At 45.3% G+C, this 23,756-nt stretch overlaps 1 protein-coding gene across 4 annotated transcripts; it reads right to left on the bottom strand.

Moving 5' to 3' along the window:
* Window positions 1–44: 44 nt before the first annotated feature.
* Window positions 45–22,486, bottom strand: GORAB (golgin, RAB6 interacting). 4 transcript variants are annotated; one of them, XR_014228270.1, is made up of 7 exons: window positions 22,391–22,486; window positions 20,979–21,327; window positions 18,464–18,565; window positions 16,555–16,695; window positions 13,463–13,923; window positions 11,441–11,565; window positions 45–7,769 (listed from the first exon to the last, which is right to left on the bottom strand). XR_014228270.1 is itself a non-coding variant. In XM_082312967.1 (6 exons), the coding sequence occupies exons 1-6, from the start codon at window positions 22,452–22,454 to the stop codon at window positions 7,759–7,761; spliced, it is 1,128 nt and encodes a 375-aa protein (XP_082169093.1). In that variant the 5' UTR covers window positions 22,455–22,486; the 3' UTR covers window positions 45–7,758. The 4 variants fall into 4 exon arrangements, 3 of the variants coding, with proteins under 3 accessions (XP_082169093.1, XP_082169092.1, XP_082169094.1); XM_082312967.1 differs by lacking the exon at window positions 11,441–11,565; XM_082312966.1 differs by lacking the exon at window positions 45–7,769 and having other exon boundaries at window positions 11,018–11,565.
* Window positions 22,487–23,756: the final 1,270 nt, after the last annotated feature.

The following is a 23,756-nucleotide window of genomic DNA, read 5'->3' on the forward strand; positions in this document are numbered from 1 at the left end:
AAGCCTAATACAGGAGGCTCTTTTTTAAACTTCAAAACATTTCATTCCAAAGTGTTTTCAAAGCAAAAAGGTTGACTTCATGTAGGTGTTTCTGAAATGAGCCTTTTGGAGGTTTTATTGAAAAACCTAACTTTAGAAAAAATGAAATTAAACTGTAAAATGGAACATTGTGTTTCAGATCAAACACCATGTCCTAGGTTGACTCAATATTTCTGGTTTATTTTATCTTTTTTTTTTTCCTTTTTTAAGACTGTCTTGGTTCAAAACAAACAGAATTGCTTCATTCCCTGGTCCCCTCCCCCAGGTATCTGAATTTGACCACAGTACAAAGCATCCTTTATTCACCCAGGTCGCAATCACTCACCCCAGGACATGGCTGGCCAGAAACCCTAAGGAGTAGATCAGTACAGCTCTCCCTGCAGCTCTGGTTACTCAATTTCCTCCTAAACTGGGCAATTCCTTTTGTGCTGAAGTCCCTTCCAGATCTGAGTCACTCATCAAGGCTCCCTCTATAGCCGATGGTGAGAAATTCCAGCCCAAGATCCTTAGGACAAGCCATACTCTGAACATGCCGCTTGATTTTAGAGGGAACCAAGCTGTCCAGTTTGGACTCAGAGATACCTTAAGTGAGAGGATGTGAAGTCTGCAACAGATCTGCTCTTGGGCAGAAAGTGTCACTGGAAATTGCTGTTTTCATTACTGCACGTGGCTGTGGAAAGGAAAACCTTTGTCCAAGGTAGATCATCTGTTGCATCTGCCCTGGAACTTAATTTGTCAGCAGCAGCTGGGAAAAGTGCATCGGCATTCAAGTACTTTGCTGCCTTCTGATGTTTAAGGTCACATTGGCATTACCTTTCTGCCAAGCACTTTTTGGCTGTAAGATGGTGCACAATCACCGATCCAAGGAAGGGCTTTTCAGGAAGTTCTCCAAAGAAGAGCATGCCAGAAAAAAGGCCCATTTTATTTTACTCGGCACATTTTTAAGCAATACAATTAATATAACTGTTTTAGCATCCTAAATGAGGTTTACACATTTTACCCCATGAACAGTGCTTCTAGCTGAATGCAGTTAGCACATTCTTTAAAAAAAAAAAAAAAAGACACGTCTTCTTTGAGCTTAATGAAAGAAGCTCCTACCTCCAAGCTTGATCTGGAGCCTGCGTCGCAGCCTCCTTTTGCTCTCCAGCCCTACAGAGCTGTTTTGCACTCAGAGCAAGCCACCTTTGCAGCAAAAGGGTGAGGGGATTCTAAGGAAACATCAGGGCTTCTCAGATGGGTGAAAACTGGGAGATCTCTCAGCAAAGTTATTCTTTAGTTTGATCAAAAAATCTGTCATCACGTACTCTGGCTGGTGAAGAGGTGATAAAATCATTCAGCTTTGGGACATGGAGCAGTTCTCTCAAATTTAAATCAGATGGAAAGAGAGACAACTTGTTTGCAAAAGTAGTTAGGCTCCCAGCAAGGATTATGACTATTATCATTTTCTTCTAGTTGCAAATGGAGCATGTTTCAGAGTTCGAATATAGCAGTAAACAACCACCATACTTTTCTTATTAATTTATCTTGCATCATAGCTCTGTCCCCTAATGAGGACAACAACCACGAAACCTGGTGCTGTTATCCATGCGAGCATGCAGTGATCCAGTGCTTTCCTTGTTCTGAGGATATCTCCATGAGTTGACGCACAAGCATGAAGATGAGTCACAGATGGCTCGATTAGTGTTGGAAACTCAATGCAGATCTGAGCAAGTTTTGGATGCTTCCCACCATGCATACTTCACTCCCTGTCTCACTGCAGAGCCTGCTGTGCAAATGCTTTAAAGGGTAACACAGAGAAAGGGCTGTGCCTTGGGAAGAGGAAAAAACATTATCCTCAAACACAGTTAATGGGGCAAGAAGACCCAGGTTTAAACTGCAGCAGTGGAGTTTCCAGTTAGACCTTGGGGTAAACTTCTACTGCTGAGAGACAGATTCTCCATCGCTGCAGGGTGCAGAAGCTATCAGACAATTATCTGTCAGGACAGACAGGGTGGACCTGGTTGCGGCTATGAGTTAGAGGACATCTTGAGATCCTTTCCAGTTCTGTCATTCCAGAATGGGAGATCACCCTACCTGCACCTTAATCTTGCCTGGAAGGTGTACCCCAAAAAGACATAGTCTACAGGTCAAGTCCACACACAGCAGCTACTGAAGTAGCAATCTAAGAAATAACACTAATATAACCTTTCAGCAGGAGCAGAGCTCACATTTCTTCAGGGAAACAACCCCATGAGCATCACATATACCTACACAGTTAAGCAGTACCGAGACAGAAAGTTTTGTTTGAGGGTCCCCAGGACTGGATTAAAACTGCTGTGGCCCCATGCAGCAAAACACTGATGCAGTGTATACCACTCTGCCTAGTCAAATTTATCCTCTGAATTGTTATGGGGTAACTTTAGTCCAACAGAATTCATGCCAGATGGGGTATCATATGTCTTCCTGCAGCCAATGTAAAACATGAAGCCAATATAAACACTATATAGCATGTTCTAGCTAATTCAACACAAAGCAACAGTGTGCACACACCTGATCTGGATCATATTTGTCCTGCCAGGTGATTTTGCAAAACACAGACTGAGTGTTAATGACGTGGAATCCTAGCCCCATCTATTGCCCTGATAAGCCCTCATCTAGCGTTTCCTGCTTAAAAAACCACTCACGTCAGTTCAAGCTCATGTGCAGCATTCAGAGATACCAATACCGTCCTGACAAGTTATTCATGATGAGTTTTCCCACTCTCAAGCAATCAGGCCTACAAACGGACCCTGTAGGGAAAGGGATTTATGCCTCTTAGTAGAGATGCAAGAAAGAACATTGATGTTCACCACCACTACAGAAAACTACCCAGCAGAAGGGTCCCAGCCATCAGCTCTGAGCAGTGTATGAGACAAGCAGCCCTTGATCTGCAAGTGGCAATAAGCCCACTCATAGCCAACTGTCCAGGCTAGTGGAGCTGTAATTTGAGGCAGGTCCCCACTAACCTGCGGCTCTACATCACGTAGCACGCAAATCCAGCACACCTTCTGTGCCCAAGGCTAGGCCCTAGCAGTGCTTTCTCCCACCTTTGGCTGTAAATATCACATATGCCTTCCATGTCCCATCAGCTCCACTGACCACCTTGCAGCTAGGGCTCAACATGCAGGAGGTACCAAGGCACCCCTGTCCTCCAAATATATGCTCTTGTGTCCTCTGAGAGCACTTTCCCCTTCAGCTGGGGTGAGGGCCAGCTCCTGGTACCCCCATTGCCACAGGCAAACCTGCTGCCCATTTATAACCCAGATGGGATAGCAGTGTTGGATTCACCTCCACTTCAAAATGGATGCCACAGGTTACCTTAAACACCCCAACAGGCCTGGCATGCAAATGAAACCAGGGCCATTTCCTCTCCCTCTGCAACCCCTATCTCCAACCCTACAGGACAATTGTCCCTGGCCTTCATACACCTCTCTGCTGTGCCCTGATTCTTCAGACCCCAAAGCTTTGGGCTTAACACTAGAGACTGTTATCACGCCTCTTGGCCTGGAGATCAAGGAAAGGTCTAGAGATGCCACAGCCCCATCTCCTGAGGGCAGTGCAATTATCAGGTGAGGGCTTGACAAAGCTTGACTAAGCTTATACAGCAGGAAAGTGGCAGTGGCATGCTAACCCCGCCTTACACAGAAGCACATCCCAAATGCACAGTTGTAAATGCCTATGGCTTGCACGAAAACCGAGCGGCCTCTCGTTTCAGGGTTAGCTGGTCATTTCTACCACAGAAAGTCCTGTGTCAGCACCTGCAAGTATTTAAAATTCTCAAGCTTTCTTGTATTTATTTGTTGTATCTATCTGCCTTCCGTTTTTTTGAGCCTTTATCTTAGATGGTGCTGAATTTTCAAGCTTTTCTCCACAGGGGTGAGGCCAGCAGGTGACCTACAGTGTGGACAGCCAGCCAAAACTCTGTGGAGCTGGGATGTGAGCAGACAGGGCATGGGGAGAAAGCCCTAGAAGGAAGAGGGAAGATCTGGCTGCAAGAGGTTTAAAATGACCCTGAGAAAATCTCTAAATTGAGAGTTTGGTAATACTGAAGGGGTGGAGAGGTAGGAAAAGTTTAGAGAAGAGGAGGAGGACTTCCCAGCCTTACTTTATGTTACTGATAGCAAGGCTGTGTCTAAACAGACCACCTACCCCGTCTGAGCACGGAGTGACTGCAGAGGCGATACCCAAGCAGATGTGCTGGAGGACTGTGCTCCAGGTCTCCATCTGGGCTTTGCCAATGCCAATGTCTCAGCACTGATTATAAGAAGCAACCCCACTATCCAGAAAACAAGGAGGCACAAATTTAGCAGAGGAGCCTAGGGAGGTATTGTCAGTGCACCTCTTTTAAGGACATAGCCCTGACAGGATGTTTAGCATCTTTTCTTTCTGATAACTACAATAGCTGGGAAAAGCAAACAGAAGAAACCCAGAGAAACGTCAGCTGTTCTTCAGGTCCAAAGCAGAAGCAGGAATATTCAAGGCCAAGCAGGACTGGGAAACAAAAGCTCTGAGTTGAATTTGTTGTGTACCAGTCGGTTCTGTAAGAGAAGCCAAGTTTCTACCTTGCACGGATTCCCTGTGCTCTGGCGTGCAGCTGAGCCCCTGCCGTCCACAAGGTGGATGTTTTAGTGCCTGGCTCTTTTTAACTGGCACATGTTAAGAGCTTTGAATTAACAGGTGCATAAAAACTGTCAAAAAACACTTAGCTCTCAAGACAGTCTGTCGGTTGTATTAAAAATATGGTTTTATGTAACCACATTCTCTCAACACTTGCTAGGTATTACGGCATGGGAAAGTCACTCGCCCTTTCCAAATGAAAGCAGTGATGTTTAAAGTCTCCCACAGAAAAAGAAAAAGAGAAAGAAAATGAGAAAGGCTACAGGTCCTCTGATCTTGCCAGGGAATTGCTCCTGTTTTCCACACTAAAGGTAGAGATCTTCCAGCAAAATAGGACAAGCGTAAAGCTCTAGATTAGAGGCAAGCACCCCAGCAGGTCAAAAGGCCAGTGTATTGCAGCCTTACTGAGCTGGAAGTGAGGGATTTTTGACAACTGAATGGGAAGATGTCTCACTTTCTGACTGAGGAGGAGGTATTTGCTGTAAGCGTGATAAAAAAAAAAAAAATCAGTTTAACAGAGGTTTGGAGCTAGGAAAAAAGCTATTTGTGCCCATGTTTCAGAAGAGGTTTAGAAATGGTTCTCATTCTCCCCTCAGTCATGAGTCCCAAACATCTGGGATCCCAGAAAGAAAAGCATCAGGTTTCCAGAGTGGAGAGAGTTGTAAGACACAGGTCCTGGAGAATTTTTAAAACTCTCAAAAGCATTTCTGAAATCAGCTCCCTTTTAAATATGTGGCAAATACATTAAAGTGGGCTTTGGATTAAAGTTTTACTGCCTCTTGATAAAAGCCATTCGCACCTTTGATGTGTTTGTGGATGGCAGCCATCCCAAATGCCTTCCCCAGGCCTCGCCCCATCAGGAAGTCTCCCTCTGGCTCTCTCCAGGAATGCCCAGATGGGTTATCATCTGTCACCTCTCCAGAGGTGACCAACTCAAAACAGCCACCTCTGGGGTCGCAGACATGGTGGTAGGTGAAAGCAAAGGTTTCTGAGTGTAAGCGTTTAGGGTGTAATGGTGAACGTGGATAACCCCAAAGCCTGTGAGAAGTGGGAAGAACAACAGGGACCTGGACTTCTGAAACTGGCTGTGATTTTTATCGTACCGAGTTTTAATTCTATGAACCAAAGCACTTCCAGTACCACCCTGTGCTCACCCACCTTCTGCTCAGCCTGATGGCTCTGAGAAGCCCTGGTTATTTGCCTAGCCTGCAGGAAAGATGGGTCCAGGAAGTTTTTCAGCAGCTGCTGGAGGGAGGAAGAGAAACCAGTTGAAGGACAGAAGGAGAAAACGTATTGGTGGCTCGGGAGGGTTTGAGTAATGAAAGACTTCAGTGTTGTGGGCAGTTGGGACAGAGGAGATGATAGATGGACGAGGCCTTGAAAAGCAAATCGTGATTTCCCCACTATGAAATGCAGATTTAGCTTTGTGGATGTCAAGGCCAGAAAGGAGCATCATGAGTGTCCAAGCATGACCTGGTGCAACTGCCAGGCCAAGGGAAGTAGCTTCTCAGGTTCTGCCAGCGAGAGCATCAGAGGGACTGTCACTGACAATACCAGATATGCTGAGCAAGTCCAGGAGCAGGAGCCTGCCTGCTTGGCAGTGCTGGTTTCCTGCAGAACTGGTTAATGTCAGTGAGACTGATGAACAGTCCACAGTAGTTAGGGGATGCAGTGGGACGTTATGGAGAAAAGTCCATCGCTAAATATTTTGATTTGAGGAATGCAGAAAAGAAAACAATTGGTATTTTAGCAGACAGGGAAAAAGGATCTGGAAGCAAGAGGAAAATCCCGCAGAGAACCAGGCATGACTTTTTAGAACAGCTGCAAGATGTTCTTCTTGGAGGATCAGAGAAGCACGTTAGAAAAATGCTGGAATGGACCTGGTTCTTTATGAGCACATCCTCATGCCAAATAGTATCATCCTCTCTGCCATGAAGCTAACCACCAAAACGTGGGACCAGCTGCAGCTCACACGATAGCAAAGCCAGAGACACAACCTCTAGGACATCACCAGCACTACAGACAATGAAATATGCACCATCAGCAACACGAGTCATCACCTAAACAGCTACAGAACTACTCAAAACATGATGCAGGGTTTCGGCTGATATTCAGAAACATAATCCAGATCCAAATTGGGAAACTTTGAAGAAGATGATGTCTGAATTGGATTAACCCTTCCTCGGGACAGAGGATCTGTCTACACTGGAATGGGAAAAGTGACTCAAGCCTGCAAAGACACAGCTGCTTCACTCTACCTAGCTCACGCTGCAAAGACAGTGAGCATACTCAGCCCAGATTTCAGCACAGGCTCACAGCATGGGTCTCCAGTGAGTTTATAGAGTTTGTTGCCCAAACTAACAATCTGAGGGACAGCCAATTTGTGACTCTTCAGCCACACCATACGCAACCAACAAACACTTCTAGTGGGGTACCCTTGCTGGGCTGATGGCTCATGACCTCCTAAGGCTGTGGTAGTGCAAAGGGTTGCCCTTCCACATGGAGAAAGGAAGGAAGCAAGATAACACGGCTTGCTGAGACACCAGCTGCAGGATACCTAGCTCCATCCGTTAGTGAAGGAGTCACACCAACAGTGAGTAGCTGTTATCTGCTGCCTAGGAATGACTCCCAGGGCTCTCCATCCCTCCAGTTCTCCTGGGGACACAGTGGACAACAGCCATGTGGAGACAATGGTCAAGAAGGTCAGCTGCCCTTTAGCTACATGGTAAGTAGCTGAATGGCTTCTATTTCTGTGGTTCTGCTGGACCTTGTAACTGCAGTGCAGCCAGGGCCTCACTTGATATCGATTGCTAGCAAGATGCCTTATGACATTGCTAAGCTTGAAGTTCATGGAGTGACTCTGTCCTTTGTTCTACTACCTCCCTTACTGCCTCTTTGAAGGAGGAAGCTGTGTATGCGAAATAACTCACTGGGGTCTCCTTCAGGACTTTTAGGTACTAATGCAGAAGCAACACGAGGTCAGCAATTATGCATTTGGATCGCAGTATTTGAGAGTTCCCAAGCCACAGTGAGTTCAGAGGAATGAGGAGACTGAGATCTTGGGCTCAATTTGGCCCTGCATCATCAGGGAACGCCTGCAAACCAAAACAAAGACCCATTACTACTCACTGCAGAGAAAAGAAACATCAGAGAGGCATTTGAAGGGTCAGATTCAGCACTGATAACAAGAACACAAGAGGATCACACCAGATGATCATATGTTCAGATACATCACCAGCACTGCCAACTGCTTCAGAGAAAAGCAAGAAACCCTGCATAGGGAAAGTTAAAGAGGCCCATCATTCAGGGATTTATTTATGACCCATGTTTCACTTTTATTACCTATGGAGCAATTAAGGTTGGTTTGGGTGTTTTTGTCTTACTCGGCTCCAACCCTCGAAACCAGACTCAGGGAGGGCCACAGCTTCAGCCCGTGCATGGACTGGGTGAACAGTGATTCTGTTCCTTCATTCAGCCATCTTTCCACATCCTCCCCCATTCTTCATGAGGCAAGAGACTGAAGAGGTGTCCCTAGCACTGCAGCTTTCACATTGGATGATTTATATCCACTCCAATGGGATCACAAGGCACAAAATGGGTTATTCCAGCTCTTGGGGTTTCATTCTTTGCTGTGAAGAACCTCCAAGCTTTTCTCTTACTGCCTGCTCAAATCGATCCCAGCTCTCCACCAGAGGACTGGGCTGAACTGGGCTTGCAGGGCAACCTGTCCCATCTCAATCATCCAGCAGTTTCCAGAAAACAGCACAGCCCTTACATGGTGTAGCCCTGGAAAAGGGAGTCATGGGCTGGCTACCCAGCTCTAGGGTGCAAATGCAGTGCCTGGCCCCTACACATGCTTTCCTATCCGATATCACATCAAATGGCATCCCTGCTGCTGCTAGACTTTCTGCACTCATGCCACCATGGGTGCTGTCCCCATCCTCTGAAGGATGGTGTGGCATGGGGTGCTGAGACTGCCATATCTCTGCCACGCATGAGGGCTGCTTTACTTACTGCATAAGAGCAATTTCTCCCGGTTCTCACCTCTCGCACACATGTGCCAGGTGTGAAAACCAGTTCAGACATTAAAACCCACTGCTCAGCTCTAGCAGCATGGAAAAATAAAATCACTGGCTGATCAGCCAAACAAGCAGGTGGGAGTGGTATGGACAGAGGCAGGAGAGACAAGGTACTAAACCTGCCCAGTGCTCCCAAGCGCCTCGTTATACTGATTTATGTTTAGCTAATTGAGAAAATGACTCTAACTACACAATCCAGGCCCTAATTCAGAAAGGCCCAAGCTTTTTAGTGTCTCTACCTGTGTCTTAAAAGGCATGATTTAAACCCTGTAACTAACAGGCTGCCAAAGGCAAGGATTTGAAGGATCTGATGTCCTACCATGCCGAGGGGGTGAGGCTTGGCTAACTTCTCTTGTTACTTGGTCTTTCCCCACTGACGTACAAGTTTGCTGCTGGGACATAAATCAGGGGAAATGATGAAGGAAACCAGTCTCGTGCCCCATCAAAGGAGCCAACACTCGCCTTAATAGGACCATGCAGACAAGCCTAAATAGGGCACTTAACAAGCATGTGGTTTCTATTATACCAGCCCACATCTCTACACCCTGTTTGCATTGCCACTGGCAAAACCCTTTGTCCCTTGCACACCACACCTGCTTATATCCACAGAATTAGAAAAGGAACCATGATATAATACCAAAGAAGTGTTGAACATATGATTTCTGGGTTGGATCAGGCCTGCAGAAAAATTTCATCTAGCTCTCAGCAACTGCATGAACCATTATACATAGCTATGGCATGCCCAAGAGCAGAGCATAGACACCCAAGATGCTATGTCTACACAGAATCACATGGAAGTACCAAACTCAGTCCAGGACCAACAGCTGCTCAAAGATCCCACATAAGGGGCATCTAGTAAAGTACTAGGCCTCAGGTTAGGGCAATTCATATCACAAGGGGTTTTGATCCAAGTTTGAACCTTGAGAAAAGGGTGTTAGGAACAGAAAATCTATAGATCCTACTGTCCTAAGCAGACAATGCAGAACGGAGTGAATCCTGGTGTGGGAGGCAATTCAATAGTGCTCTGCCCCTTTCTTTGGCTCCAGAACTTCCCCAGAATAGGGTAACTTTCCCATATGCAATCCTTCCTAGCATGTTCTTAGTAAAGCTGGTCAGGAAACACAGCACCCCCAACCACTAGGCCAGTCACTACTTTTCACTCTTACTAGTTTTTCCTCATTCTGTTTAGAAGGGATGCAGGCTCAAAGGGAAGACTCCACTGCATTGCAGAAGGTATTAGGAAGAAGAACGGCTGACAGAGAACTCGAGTCTCTCCCCAGACAGCTACCCTAAGCTGAAACCTCTTGAGAGCCCAACTTCAGCTGGTTGGATATACAATCAGATTGGGGATTGTCCAAGTGTTTTACACCACACACTAGACATCCATGGGAACCCCAGGCTGAGCCATGACCATCTGTGCTCATTTAAACATTTCTTGACAGAGAAGGGAGTGCTAATCCTGACATCCTGGCCAAACTGCAACATGGGCAATTATATTGTGCTTTGTAACATTCTCACAGTGGTATGTATCGGTGTTTTCCACTTCCTCCCATAATGGTAATGCAGTGGCCCAACCCAGAAATGGCTACATTGCCACAAGAGAAGGCATGCTCCCTGTGATGAGCCCTGCAGTATTACTGTCAGATATCATGCATTGCTCTATTTTCCCTGCCATAGGTGTTCAACTCCAGCATGCTTCGCATTCAGACTTCTACCTCTACCTGCAAAAGGCCTTCACTTAAAAATCTGCCCACCCAACACATTCCTGACTTATGCTGAACTTCTAGTTTTTCCATTTTTTCTGAAGATACAACATGCTAGCTGAGTGGACAGTCCACTTGCCTTCAACGCACTCCAGTGAGAGCAGAGCCAAACAGTGTAAGATGCATCAACTACTACAAAGGTAGAAATGGCTTTTGCTTGAAGACTCTCAATTCCAACTGTTCTCTTTCCTTAAGGGAAAAACAAGGAAAAAACCAACCCTTTTGTTGCACCAAAATCATCTCCTGGCATTTCTGACCAGCACACATGTTGTTACAATTATGACTGGACTCCTTGGCTCCAGCATAGGGGGAATGTTAAACCGGCACACTGGCACCCATCAAAACATTTGCGAACTTCCAAAGTGGAACTGACACCATGGTAGTGGTTTATATCACACGTCAGAGAAAGGCTTCGTAACTCAGATCAAACAATTTAACTCTTTGAGCTCTAGAGAGAGCAACCAAATGCTAGGCTGCCTATTGTTATTTCCTATGTCTGTTTCATGTGGCTTTCAGCCAGTTCACTTAATTTTGCAAGCTCAGAAGTTAAAGACAGATAGAACTGGCCAGAACTTCGATGAGGGACTCGTAAGAGAACAGAAACTGCTGATTCTAACAATACATCTTCCCTGTCAGACAGAAACAGTGCTAGCACTATCAGCATGGCACACAAGAATTTTTCAGCTTTCAAGTAATTTTGTTGGATATGAAGTTATTCCCTTCAAGGAAACTCATATTCTTAAGCAGCTGTCAAAAAGATCTTTGGACTCATAATTTTTTGCCTTTTTTGGTTTGAGGAGTTCAAACAATAATCTTATCCGTAACAACAAGGTGCAATCAGTAGGACTATTTCAATCACATTTTAGCCTCCTAGAGAAACACAAATTATATGCAAAATGGTATGCATGTGCTTCCTGTAAATACCATTACAATTCAACTCTTCTGTCAGATGCTCTTCTGTATGTCTCCTGATGAGCTGAATACAATTGTAATGAGGAACAGACTTATCCGCTAGGACTTAGATTCTCTTGAGGAGCAACTGGGGACAGCTGCAGAGGATGGAAACAAGAATGGTACAATTAAATTATTATTGTGCTTACTGGTATCCAGTTTTGAAAACCATAATGAGGTTGCTACAAGCTGTTCTGCAACTGCAAACAGAGCAAAGCAAGTCAGTCACAGTTTTCTCACAATACATTCAAATCTTTGGCTTTTAGGCCACGTCTTCCAGCAAAATAACAGGGAATGCAGTGTATTAGCAACAACAGAGCAATGCTTCATACGTATCTCAAATGTTACTTTGGAGTTTTCCAACTTCAATCAGCCCTGATTATGAGTGGCTACTCTAGGAAACAGATTTATCCCTCTTTCTCCTGTGTATAGGACGCACCAGTAGAGATTTTCCACTGCTGCCTGGGCCACGGTTAGTTGAAAAGATTCCTGCCAAGCTGTATCCTATCATGTCTTTGCTTCATAAGTTTTTGTATTTTGGAACAGCCTTGTTCGAGGTTTTACTTTCACACAGCGGAAAGTTGCCAAAGGACATATCTGATATTGTCATTTATGAGCTGCTGTGGAAAACCAGTCTTGGATATGTGTATTAGCATCAGATATCACAACTGAAAGTAAACACACTGCATAGAAGATGCATTGATTTATTAATAGAATAAAAATGAAATGTAGTGACATGTTTTTCCACTATTAAAGCCATAGAGACAATCAGTGTCCCATCTATATACTGGATGGCATCATTCAGTAACTCATTCATAAACTCTGACTGACACGTTCAGGTCAGGTATTACAGAAACCATTTCCACAATGAAAGCAGCCTTCCTCTGTTACAAAGTGGATAGCTATGAACACTGTCCCCATGGTTTGCAGCTGCATCGGTCTATGGGAGGTTTTCCTACGTCCTCTATTTTAATTCCCGAGACTTTCTCCACCTGGAATAGCTTTTTAAAGCCTTTCAACAACAACCGAGCAAAAGAGCTGAACTTCTTGTGGGGTACAAACCCACTCTTCAGGCAAGAAAATGGATTGAATATTATATAAAAATGGGCTCACTTCCAATATACAGTGGGGATTCTTCATTACAAGATCCCTGGCTAATTATTGGAACTTTAAGGCAACTATGACAGAGAAAAATGTTTGTAATGGAACAGCTTTAATTGTAACATGGTCTCTTTTCCATGTTTCTACTTCTACATCTTACATTCTGCAATGTCTTAAACTGTAACCCATCATTTTTGTTAAATCATAGCTGCTGTGATTTCACAGATAATAATGTTATCAATCTATAGCTTTGTGTAATTCAGCATGATCTGAAAGAAACAGGCAAAGTGATAAATAGGAAATATTACAACTGACTTTGCAATTTGCCTCAATATGTGAATTTCCTTTAGATCAAGTGCAGGAAAGAGTATCAGCTACGAAGATAATCAAAGTAAGCACTTGGGTTTCACAGGATTAAAAACCGTTGAAAACTAATCCCTTATGGATACAAAGGAAGACAAACATCCTATCACATTTGTCAGGGGACAGAATATGTTCAAAAGCAGAATAAGTCGCGATGTTTCCTCCTGTAGATATGTATTTCTTGCACACTGCTTGGAACAGGTATCTGTGATATCAATATATTGAAAGCCTTTGGAAAAACCCTACTGTTGGCTTCCAAGTATCCTGTTTCAGGAAGGTACAAAGCGCCATGAAGAGCTGGGCATTAGAACATTAACTTAAACCAGAATGATGAAGACAGATGGTGAACCCCAAATGAGAGTCCTGTGAAAAAAAGAGCCTCTAAAATTTGAAAACAATATTAAAGGAAAAGAGAAATTAAGTGCATATTACTGGCATGGCAGAAACCCAGGTATAACATACAGCACACAAGCCTGCAGAGAGCATATTGTCCACAACCGTCTGGCCTATGTGAATATAGTAGTCATGTACCAGAACAAGCTGAGGAGTTTCCTGGAGTCACATTTACTGCTTGAGTTTGGCTGTCCATATTGGAGAGGGATTTGGTACCAGAGTTTTCAGCCCAAACCGACTGTTCAGAAATAGCAGAAGTGGCAGCACGGTTAGCATGCTCACTCTCCCGTGCTGTAACACTGGGAGTGGGGTTTTCCTTAGCTGTCCCGGCATGATTGTGTGACTGGCTGGCTTGTCTCCCTGCTTCTGCCTCCTGCTGCTGCAGCATCCGCTCCACCTCTATCTCAAGTTCCAGATTTTCCTCATCTGCCTCCACTTCCAGCTGCTGCATTAACTCCTCCAGCTTCCTGGCCTTGCGGAGTTCATTCTGCTGTATGATCGTGCACAGGTGCTCCGTGAGGTGCTCCTTAATCTCCGTCTTGTGTTGGAGGTCCAGCTTGGCTGCCACATACTCCGACTCAGCCTTATCGTACCGCTTCCTGCAAAATCATCATCATTTCTAGTGGGTTAGATCTCAAAGCACTTTACAATCTGACACACGGACAGATACTTTAAGCATCCCTGAAATGCAAGGTGCTCTGCAATGCATTATGCCAGCTATTCCATGACATGCTGCTACACTAGTAAAAGGGAAGAAAATAAGTGTGAATCGATCAAATCTTCTCCTCTTGACACATTAGCCTCCACTGTTGCTGTATTCCAAGAGTTAATTTGCTCGTCTGAAATCTACAGATTGAATCACGAACAAGCATTTTTACTGCCTGTTTTAAGAGATGCATCACTAGCAGCAGAAAGAAACCATTAGAAACTGTAGTGTTTTCACACTTCTAATGAACGCCTATCTAGTGAACTGAAACACTGCAAAACAGTTTTGTATTTTTTCTAATCCAACCATCCACCCAACAGATACAGATGCTACAATGGTGCTATACACATTTACATTCGGATCTGGTCTAGAAGTGTACTCTTCCAGCCACCCATATCAGAAAATCATGAGCAGCACAGATTGACACAGCATATGACATCAATAGTGATCACAACTTTTGTGTGGCAACAGATGTAGAATTTTATTGTAAGCATCCCCCCATCACACACCTCCTGCCAATTTGCACTTCCTGTCATGACAAATATAGCAGAAAGGAAATATTCCAAATATTTATTGAGGCTAACACATCCGGGAGATCTAGCACTGTAATGGTTGGTGTCCACATTAGTGATGCATCTTCCACTACGTTCAGTGAATCTGTATATTAATTCTGATTTAATTAATAGAAAGATAGATGCAGTCTTGCTCATTAGGAAAGGGAACGTGCAAAGGCTTTTGCAGAATGCCTACATGATGTACCTCACAGAGCATTCATAAAACTAATGTTAGTAAGGTGGCTGAATAAAGAATCCAGCTGTTTTAGAAAACCAGATTCAAGTATCTGGTTAAACAAAGCAACAGAAAGATAGGAGAGATCCTTCGCTTAGGGAAACACAAGGAAATAAGACTTAGAACAGCCTTCCCAAATATGTTCCTTTATATAATAATCACAAAACTTTGACCCAGCTGTAAAGGCTATGTCTGCAGTGGGCAGAAGATGCCCACTTACATGTCCCTCACAAGAAAGTCAAGATTTCCGTGGGCCAGGTAACAGAAAGGGAAAAACTGATGCTATGCTGGAAACTTCTGCACAGCTAAAACTTTGGGCTAAATTCACACATATTCTTCACATCATATTAACGAAAATTCCATTCCACAGCAATTGTCAAATGCCCCTAACTATGTATGGGCTCAGAACTATTTAATATTGCATTTTTTGATCCACTGAAATTATTTGTGTTTTAGCCCTAAAATATAAGGCAAGAACTAAAAAATTGCTTAAAAAGACACCACTTAAAAGTAAATCACCTTTGGCTCGTAATGCATAAAAACTACAACACTGAAAGTATCTAACTCACGTTTCCAAATCCCTCCCTCATAAAAAGAAAGACCAAGTTCATGAAAGTCATTAAGTATTTTGTAAAGTTTATCCCCTTTGTCCTACCAGCATCCCCTTTTGTTATCTTCACTAAAAACTGCTTTCCAAACATCAGAGCTGCTTGTGTTATACACTGTTTAGCCATTAAGCATTTCAAATAGACGCATTATTACAAAATTTGGGTAAGGAAGTTTCCAGAAGCATTTAATGGTTTTAGAAACCAGACTTAAACCTAAAATACATTGAAATGTTTTTCCTCTTGAGGATATGAAATTCAGTATTCATATGCACTCAGCTACTGAAACTACAGTTAATCTTAGGTATTTCAAATGATAATTACAAAAAAAAAAAAATCCTTATTTTCTAGCTACCACTGCTATTTTTTTAAAGACTAATTACCATGTTTATTGGCCTGTGGTCAACGTATAGCAGAAGTCATAAGGAGAAATACACGTTTAACACATTGAATCATGAACTAAAAACCGCAACCGAACATTTCCATTTTATTAAATGGCTACATAAACATGCTGATGTTTATCTACTGATGTTGTGGTTTACCCACAACTAATAGGGTGTTCCGATTAATTTCTTGCATTTAAGGAACTCATCAGAACCAGAGTGATTAAAGGCACATTGTGAAGGGTGAAAGCTTGCTTTTTCCTTCAATTTTTGGTCCCAGTTCCAAAAGCACTTCAGCAGTATTATATGTTTTAAGCTTAATTGGTCCTGTTGATTCCAACAGGACCAGAGCTGTCATCAACAACCAAGTTCCCCTGAAAAGGACTTTCATTTTAGGACTTTTAAAAAAACTCTTTCCCCATGAGAAGAAATAAACAACCTTGAAACAATAAAGCAGGGCTTGTGGACAACTAGACAGTTAAAGCAGTAAGTATGTCTCGTGACAGCATGAAGCTGGAAAGCACAGTCTGCAGTCAGAAAACCTACTTCAGTTTCCAGATTCCAAGGGAAAAATTAGGAAATAAAAAGCACACTTTTACCTTAAGATTTGAAAGCCCCCCAGACTGTGACCACTTTAACTACACATTATTACAATGACATAACTCCATTACTACTTGGGTGACAGGAAACAGCATTTTCTCCCTCCACTCAGGCAGGGCTATTCCCTCCTCCCTGTCTGTTGCTTACCGGGCATAGGAGTAGTCCAAGCTGGCCTGATCAATGCGGTTCCGCAGGATGCCAATGTCAGCAGATACCATGTCATCCAGAGCTTGTAACTCCTTCTGAATCCTTTTAAGTTTCACTGTTTCAGCTTGAGTTCTTTTGGATCTGCAAAAGGAAGATGCATTTTTTTTTCCTTTTCAAGCCTCTCTTCTTGACATAATGGGCCCCATTTCATTTGCAGAGCAACTAACTTCTTTAAGGGCTATTCAGAAGGTTTCTCCTTTATGGTTTAAGACTTTTGATGTTTTTAATATCCACGGGGATCTAAAATGCCTGCTATTAAAGGACTACGGCAAAATTACGTAATGACTATAATCAAAGTGCCTAAAATGGATTGTGTTTCTTCACTGTGGAAACACACAAGAAGCTGCTGTATCTAAGTAGTTCTCAGTGTAAGGAAACAGGAAATGGCTTGGGGGGGAGCGAGAGGGGGAAGGGTATTTAGCCCTGCAAATATCCCCTTTCAAAGAAGCCCAGTTAGTAGGGGCCAAAAAGTCACCTAACCTAAGCTTGATTTCCATTTTGTAAAATTATTCCCAAAAGGCCTAGCCAAATCCCAATGAAGTCAATGGAAAGTTTTACATCAAACACAAAGGATTGCAATCAAGCCTTATGTAACCTTTTTCAACTCAGCCTATTCATTCCTAAGTTCTGAAAACTAAATGTTGCTAAGGGCAGCAAGCTTTGATGGATTTCACTCTCAAGCAAGCTAAGTAACTTTCAAAAAGCTTTTACACCAGGTCACTTCGCTGTCATTCATCACCACCAGCAAAACCATGCTTTTCAGCCACTGCTTTGCATCCCAAAGTGGGTACTTGAAAGCAAGACTAGATTTGTAGGAAGTGACACCACCTCTCATTAGATCAGCTGATGCAGGTGGAGAGAAACAGACACCCTGTCCTATTGCTTGGAGCCTGAAGAAGGCCTTTGGATGTCAGACATAACTCCCTAGCTATCACCTTCCAAGTCCTCCTCTCTCTCCTCATGCTCTGCTTCCAGGAGGAAGAACCCAGCCTGGTGGTCAGGCCCACGTTTGCTGTCCTATAGTGGCCCAGACCAAATGTACTTGTGTTTTACCTCTGCCTGGCAAAGGAAAACAAAATCTTCAGAACCTCAAAGAGAATCTTCTCTGGCTATGTTCATCTGTGCTACACTCAAGAGCTTTGATGGGCAGAACATAACACATGTCTGTGAGAGCACTGTGAGCCTGAAAGCTTCACATCTCCTTCCTTCATCCAGTGTCATCAGCTGCTCCAATATCCTTCCCTACAAACCTTGCCTTCCCTGTAGTCTTAAACTATCTCAGCAGAAAACACTGTACAATACCTTAAAGTCTGGTCAACTGGAGAGCAAGAGCTAACAACTGTGAGAACATGTGAATTTTTATAATTTTCTAATCAGCCAGTAGTAAAATGGTACCTTCTTAAACTTAAAGTTGATAGTCTTCTCTTTTCAACGCTTTTCACATATTAATGAGTCAAAAGCCCAAACAGAAATAGCTATAGTTTCCTTTCATAGGTTAGGAATCAAATCAACTTTCCTTAAATCCAGTGAAAACAAATCAGGAAGAGGGATGAGCATACGAGCACCCAATTTCCAAACAGGCACAAGGACTTCAGCTAATTCTCGAATTGTGTAATAACTTTTCCATCTGCACACAGAGCTGCAGCTTTGGAAGTGTGAAAGCTTAGTCACAGCTTCTTGGCCAGCACTTGTCATCAAAGGGAAATGTAGATCACAGCTGCTCACTTGTGGAGCAGTACATACAGAGCACAGAGAGGAGGAAAAAGTGAGATTTAAATAGAAGATATGCAACTGGTTGCAGATGAAAAGTAATCCCTGCCTCAGTCCATGCTGCAGCATAGCCCCTTACCTCTCAGCAATAGCTTTGGCCAGGAGTGCCTTCTTGCGTTTATTCTTCTCTTCTATCAGCCGCTGTTCTTGCTGGAGGATTTCCCATCGTGATTTTTCCTGTCTGCTCATTGACAATAAGATTAAAATTAATAGAAAGTTCATTTCTCTCCCTGTTCCCCAAATGACACAAATAATCACCATCATATTTCCTGAAGCAAACTCTAAAAATGTCAAAGGAACAATAAACAGGTTTCGGTTCTGAGGAAAGAAGAATCATCTGTAAGAAGTCATTCAGACAAATAAAACATTTCCAGATGAAATCTGCTGATCAGAACAAAAATCTTCATAACCAAGTAAGCTGCTGGTTAATTCAGCTTGGCTGGAAGAAAGAGCATACTGTGCTTTTTCAGAAATGGGTGGAATTTTTCATTTAAAGGATGTGCTTCCCCACTAGGTAGGAGCAGTTTCAGGTTTCCTACTGGCTGCTAGAAGTCGCTATCAGTTCAGTCTGCCAACGCAGCCTCTTTTTTGGAATTTTTTTTTCCCATAAAACACGTATTTTTACAGGTCTGCTTTACAATACAGCCCCCAAATAATTAAACTGATACAAATGAAAGGCTGGTAAAAGTTACAATGAAAATGAGCAACGAGGAAGAACAAGAATTCACTTCTGCCACCAGGGAAAGAGTTATATGGATTCCATTTCCTCGGCTACTTCTGCTAAGAGACACGACCAGCCCCAGAGGATAGAAGGCAAGGCCTCAGGGGAGAGAGGACAACCTGCATCAACACAACTGGGCAGGATTAAGGAGAAACAAAAGCTGCTTTGCCGCTTTTCCACCCTGCTGCGTTCTTCATACCCTCTCTCAAGAAGTCTCAGCTTAAAAATAACTTAGCTTAAAAATACCCAAGTAACTCAGCTATGTTAATCTTAACAACCATTTCTGCACAAGAATATCTCTTCAGACCTCTTCTCATCACCCTATTCCTAAAACCTCATATAGAGAAATATTTTTAATAAGATTTGAATTGAAGTGCACAGTCTGAGATGAATTCAGCAGATTCAGGGGGTGGCTGTTGCAGCTAAATGTCATTTGCTCCCCACAGAGTGAAAAACTTCTCTGCAAAGCTTTAGCTATCTTCTCCCCAGCCAAGCAGTGTCTGTATTTTTCACCACCAGGAGGGAGCTGAACAGCCAGCGCTACTGGTGAGCTGCACCCACACGAGGAACTTGGCGCTGCTATTCTGGTGAAGGGACAGCTATCTGCAGGTAGGCGACCCCAGCCAGGAGCCAGGCAGCTAAACAGCAGGCAGCATGGCTAGCACCTGCAGCCTCTCAAGGCACATCTGTGCAAAACAGAACCTCCCAGATCCTTTTGAGTTTTGAATTTGAGAGAAGCCACACTCTGCTTCTCCACACAAGTGCTGCTGACTGCCACAGTCCTGCCTCTCCAGCAGGAAGCGCCTTCAGACCCCTCTGACATCCTACGGGCAGATCTAACCAGAGATAGGGTCTGGCACACCACACTTGGAAAGCTGCTGATCCCTGTTTTGGGGGAATACAAATGATGCATGGGAGTTTGGTGGCCAGCTAGTGTTTGTTGATTATATTGGGCAGAAAAGTTTGGACTTACATAGGAACTCAAGGCTGGAGCAGCATTGTTAAAGTATTTTAAAAATAAACTATATGCCCCAGAAAAAGAATTCATCCTTTTGCCCCTCACACTTTGCTTTGCCTGCTGAGGAGAAAAATAGCACTTGGATACAGACAGGAAAACAAACGTGAAGAGGTAAAAACAAGTAATTTCCCATATTGGTAATGCCTGCCCTCTCTAGCATTTAGATAGCAGCTTCCTTTTATAGGCTACTATCTGAATTCTGGATGATGAACTAAGTAATTGCTACATTCAATCAGAATCCCAGAGAGCCATGTTGAGTACTTTTTCCTTTCTCTCTCACATGTGCCAGTCTGAAGCTTCTGAGGGAGACAGACACCCCACTATGGGCTGATGCACAGGGTGAGAGCCTTGAGATTGGTCTCATCTTGAATCACAAAAGCTAGGGAACTGCTTAAACCTGAAATTTTACTTCCTTAACGACACTTTTGGCATTAACAAATCTGCAGCAATACTGTGAAGGGGAACACAAAGTTACACAAATCACAGCATATCTACTTCCAGAAGGGCTTTTTGTTGTGGCTGCTGGCTTGTCTACGCAGCATGATGGTGAGATTAAGTCTTCATAAACTATTAAGATTGTCCTGCATCTTGGGCGCTTTATGATGTACACTCCCGCTACCACAGGAAATTATCTGAAGACAGCATGGTGCGTATGTGCATGGATTACACTACAGAATTCAGTCTTGAATCAGGTTTAACCCAAGTAGAGATGAAAAACAAAGGTTCAGTCCAGAGGAAGCAAATATGATCTCTCAAACCTTCCTATTAGATACAGGAAAGTTCACTTTACTGTACAATGAAAGAATGAGTCAATACAGAATAAAGCCCATCCCCTGATTTTACCGACTTACTAACAATGCCACTTTCTTTTTCTCCACTTCAGAGTTTGGCTTTGCAGGGCGGGTCTGCGCATTGTCACTGCCATTACAAGGATCTACCAGTGTCGCTTCCTTCTGCTGGTCTCGGTTGTGACTTTGCCTTTGATCTCCCGCTGAAGGAGGATGAGGCGGTGCCACAGGCTGCTGAGGATGACCAGGCTTGTGTGTTGGTACAGAAAGCAACTGCTCAGGAGGAACAGAGGCTGCTCCACCCTGCAGTCCCAGCTTCTGACATTGCTGCTGGAGGGCTTTTTCTCTTTGCGTTTGCTTCCGACTCTTACTCACAGTGTGGGGGCGATGCTGCTGCTCTGAGGGTTCATACAAATCTATCAATGGATGAGAGGGAGAAACAGGATTAAAACCAAATCTTAAGATCAAAGACAGACTCTGTGAATTAGCTTTTCTGGGCAAGCAAACTGGTGCAAAACCAACATAAGGAAAAGACATGCCAGGGTGTCAAGGGAAGGCAACATGGGGAAAAACCCAGGAACCTGGAAATGTTTTGTTAGCCTAAGAATCAGGAGTTTTAGAGGATCCAAGCACCCAAAACAAGGAGAGGGAGGAATAAGGGGCCCGGACTGCAGGGTTAAAGGATGAACCTTAGGTAGGAGTGAGGCAACTCTTTGGGAAATCATGGAGAGATGGATGTAGGGCTAAAGAAAGGTCCCAGGCAGTCTGGTGGGCAAACTGAGGATTTATAAAGTGAAGAACAGAGGAAGAACAAGATGACAGATAGGCAAAAAGGAGGCTGGGAACATGACTGGGGTAGTGGACAGATGTGGGTGCAGGACAAGGGGCTGGAGAGTTTGGAAATGTGACAGAGAGGTTGCAGGTGGAGAGACAGAGGGGCTGGATGGGAGACAGGGGAGCAAGGAGAGATGGGGCCTGGATTGGAGGGGCCGAGGGACTGGCTAGGGGAAACGAGGGGCTGCCTGGAGAAGCTGAGAAGTTTGATGCAGGGATGGATTGGACGAGCTGAGGGGATGGAATAGAGGTGCGGATGTAGGGGGCCGAGAGGCTGAATGAGGAGGCCGAGGCTGACCGATGCGGGGGATGAATGCGAGGGCTAAGGGCGTGGGAAGCCATGGGGGATGGCAAGGCTGAGGAAAAGGATGTGGAGAGCTGAGGGTACACAGAGAGGCCGGGGTGGACGGGTATGCCGAGGGGATGGATGGAGGTGTCGAGAGCGGGGCTGAGGGGACGGGGAGGCTGAGGGGACGGCCGGACGGCCGGACGGAGGTGCAGATGCGGGGGGTGACGACGTGCCGAGGGCCCGGAGGCCCCTCTGCGCCGCGCCCGGCCCCGCTGCCCCCCGCTAACCAAGGCGGGCGCTTCGGCCGGCCCGGTCCCGAGCGCCGGCCCCCGCCAGAGCCCGGCCGCGGTCCGTACCTGGGCGCTGGCCCCGCAGGCGCCGCAGCTCCTCCTGCGAGAAGCCGGCCCAGGCCTCGGCCATGGCTCTTCCTCCTTCCGCTGACGGGGCGCCGCGGCAGGCAGGGCCCGCGGCTGCCCCGCCGCCGCCGCCCGCTCGCCGCAGGCGAACGCCGCGGACAGCCCCGGCCGGCAGCGCCGGGGGGGGCCTCGCTGCTCCACGGCAACGAGGCGGGGGCGGGGAACATGGCGCCCTGAGGAGACGGGGAGGGGCGGCCCGGGGCGGGGGCCTCGGGGGGGGGGGGAGAGAGCGGGGCCGGCGCTTGCGGGGGTCGCTGGGCTCCGGAGGTGGCGTGGGACGGAGCGCGCTGCGGGGCGCTGACAGGGCCGGGAGGCCGCAGGCCGCCCCCGGCTGCCGCTCCCCGCGGGCGGGCGGGGCCGGGCCGGCGCCCCGCCGGTGGCCCCGCCGGGCAGTCCGGCCCGCGGCGCTCCCGGCGCAGCGCAGGGGCTGCGGGGAAAGCTGGCCGTGCAGCAGGGCTGCCGCGGGCTCGGTGCCCTGCGTGGGGCGCGGCCCCGGAGCTGCTGCGAACGTAACGCCGTGAAGAGCTCGGTGAGCCCCAGCTCATGAGTCCCAGCTCATTAGGCATAAAGGAAGAGCAGGACGCACTCCCAAATAAAGCAAGCTTCAAGGAGCATCACCATGACCCCCGGTCATTTATAATTTGTAATTAGGTAGTTACAAGAGCAGATGAGATACCTGCTCCAGTGCATGCAGAGCTGCGTTTGCAGGGTGTACAGAGCACATCTTCTGGACCTGTGTATTAAGAGAGCAGGGATGTTTGCCCAGCTAGGTGCTGATGTGCTTTAGAAAGTTACAGTGACACCACTGCAAGGAAATGAGCAAGGAAAAGTGTTATTTTGTCCATACTGATGTTTCTGAAGGTGTGCTTTGACCATTATGCAGAAGGATGCACAGACATACTTCCCCCTTCTTAGGTATAAACTGAAAAGATCCTGCAACATACAGCAATATTCTGTCAGTAGCCATGAAAACAAGCGTTTTTTTCCATCCAGCCCAAATTCTTGTGGCCACTCTAAGCCTACAAGAGGTCTTACAGACAAGCTTACTTCCCACCAGGAGAAAGCTGGCTGGAACACAAGGGCATGAGCCCCAGCCTTAGCTGAAGCCATCCAGGGGACTGGAGACTTAAATAATACATCATTGGCAATAAAACAGGAACGTTTTCAGTGCCTAACCACATCCCTCCTCGTCTCCAGTCTGTAAGGGATTAGTCAAGCTCTGAAGTATTGCTATCTCCCAGAGCAAACTCATAACTCGATGACCGTGTATGACTTTGCAATTTATCGCAGCAGCACTTTTAACAGC

Source organism: Platalea leucorodia, assembly GCF_965183815.1.
Source record: "Platalea leucorodia genome assembly, chromosome: 5".
Classification (NCBI taxonomy): domain Eukaryota; kingdom Metazoa; phylum Chordata; class Aves; order Pelecaniformes; family Threskiornithidae; genus Platalea; species Platalea leucorodia.

Bases quoted from the DNA above. Each gene is read 5' to 3' on its own strand.
- GORAB (XM_082312966.1), bottom strand. From the start codon at position 22,454: ATGGCCGAGGCCTGGGCCGGCTTCTCGCAGGAGGAGCTGCGGCGCCTG. The intron at 16,696-18,463 runs GTAAGGGGCTAT...TTCCTTTTGCAG, and splicing joins GCCAAAGCTATTGCTGAGAG to ATCCAAAAGAACTCAAGCTG. The intron at 11,566-13,462 runs GTACATGACTAC...CATCCTCTGCAG, and splicing joins AAACTCCTCAGCTTGTTCTG to CTGTCCCCAGTTGCTCCTCA.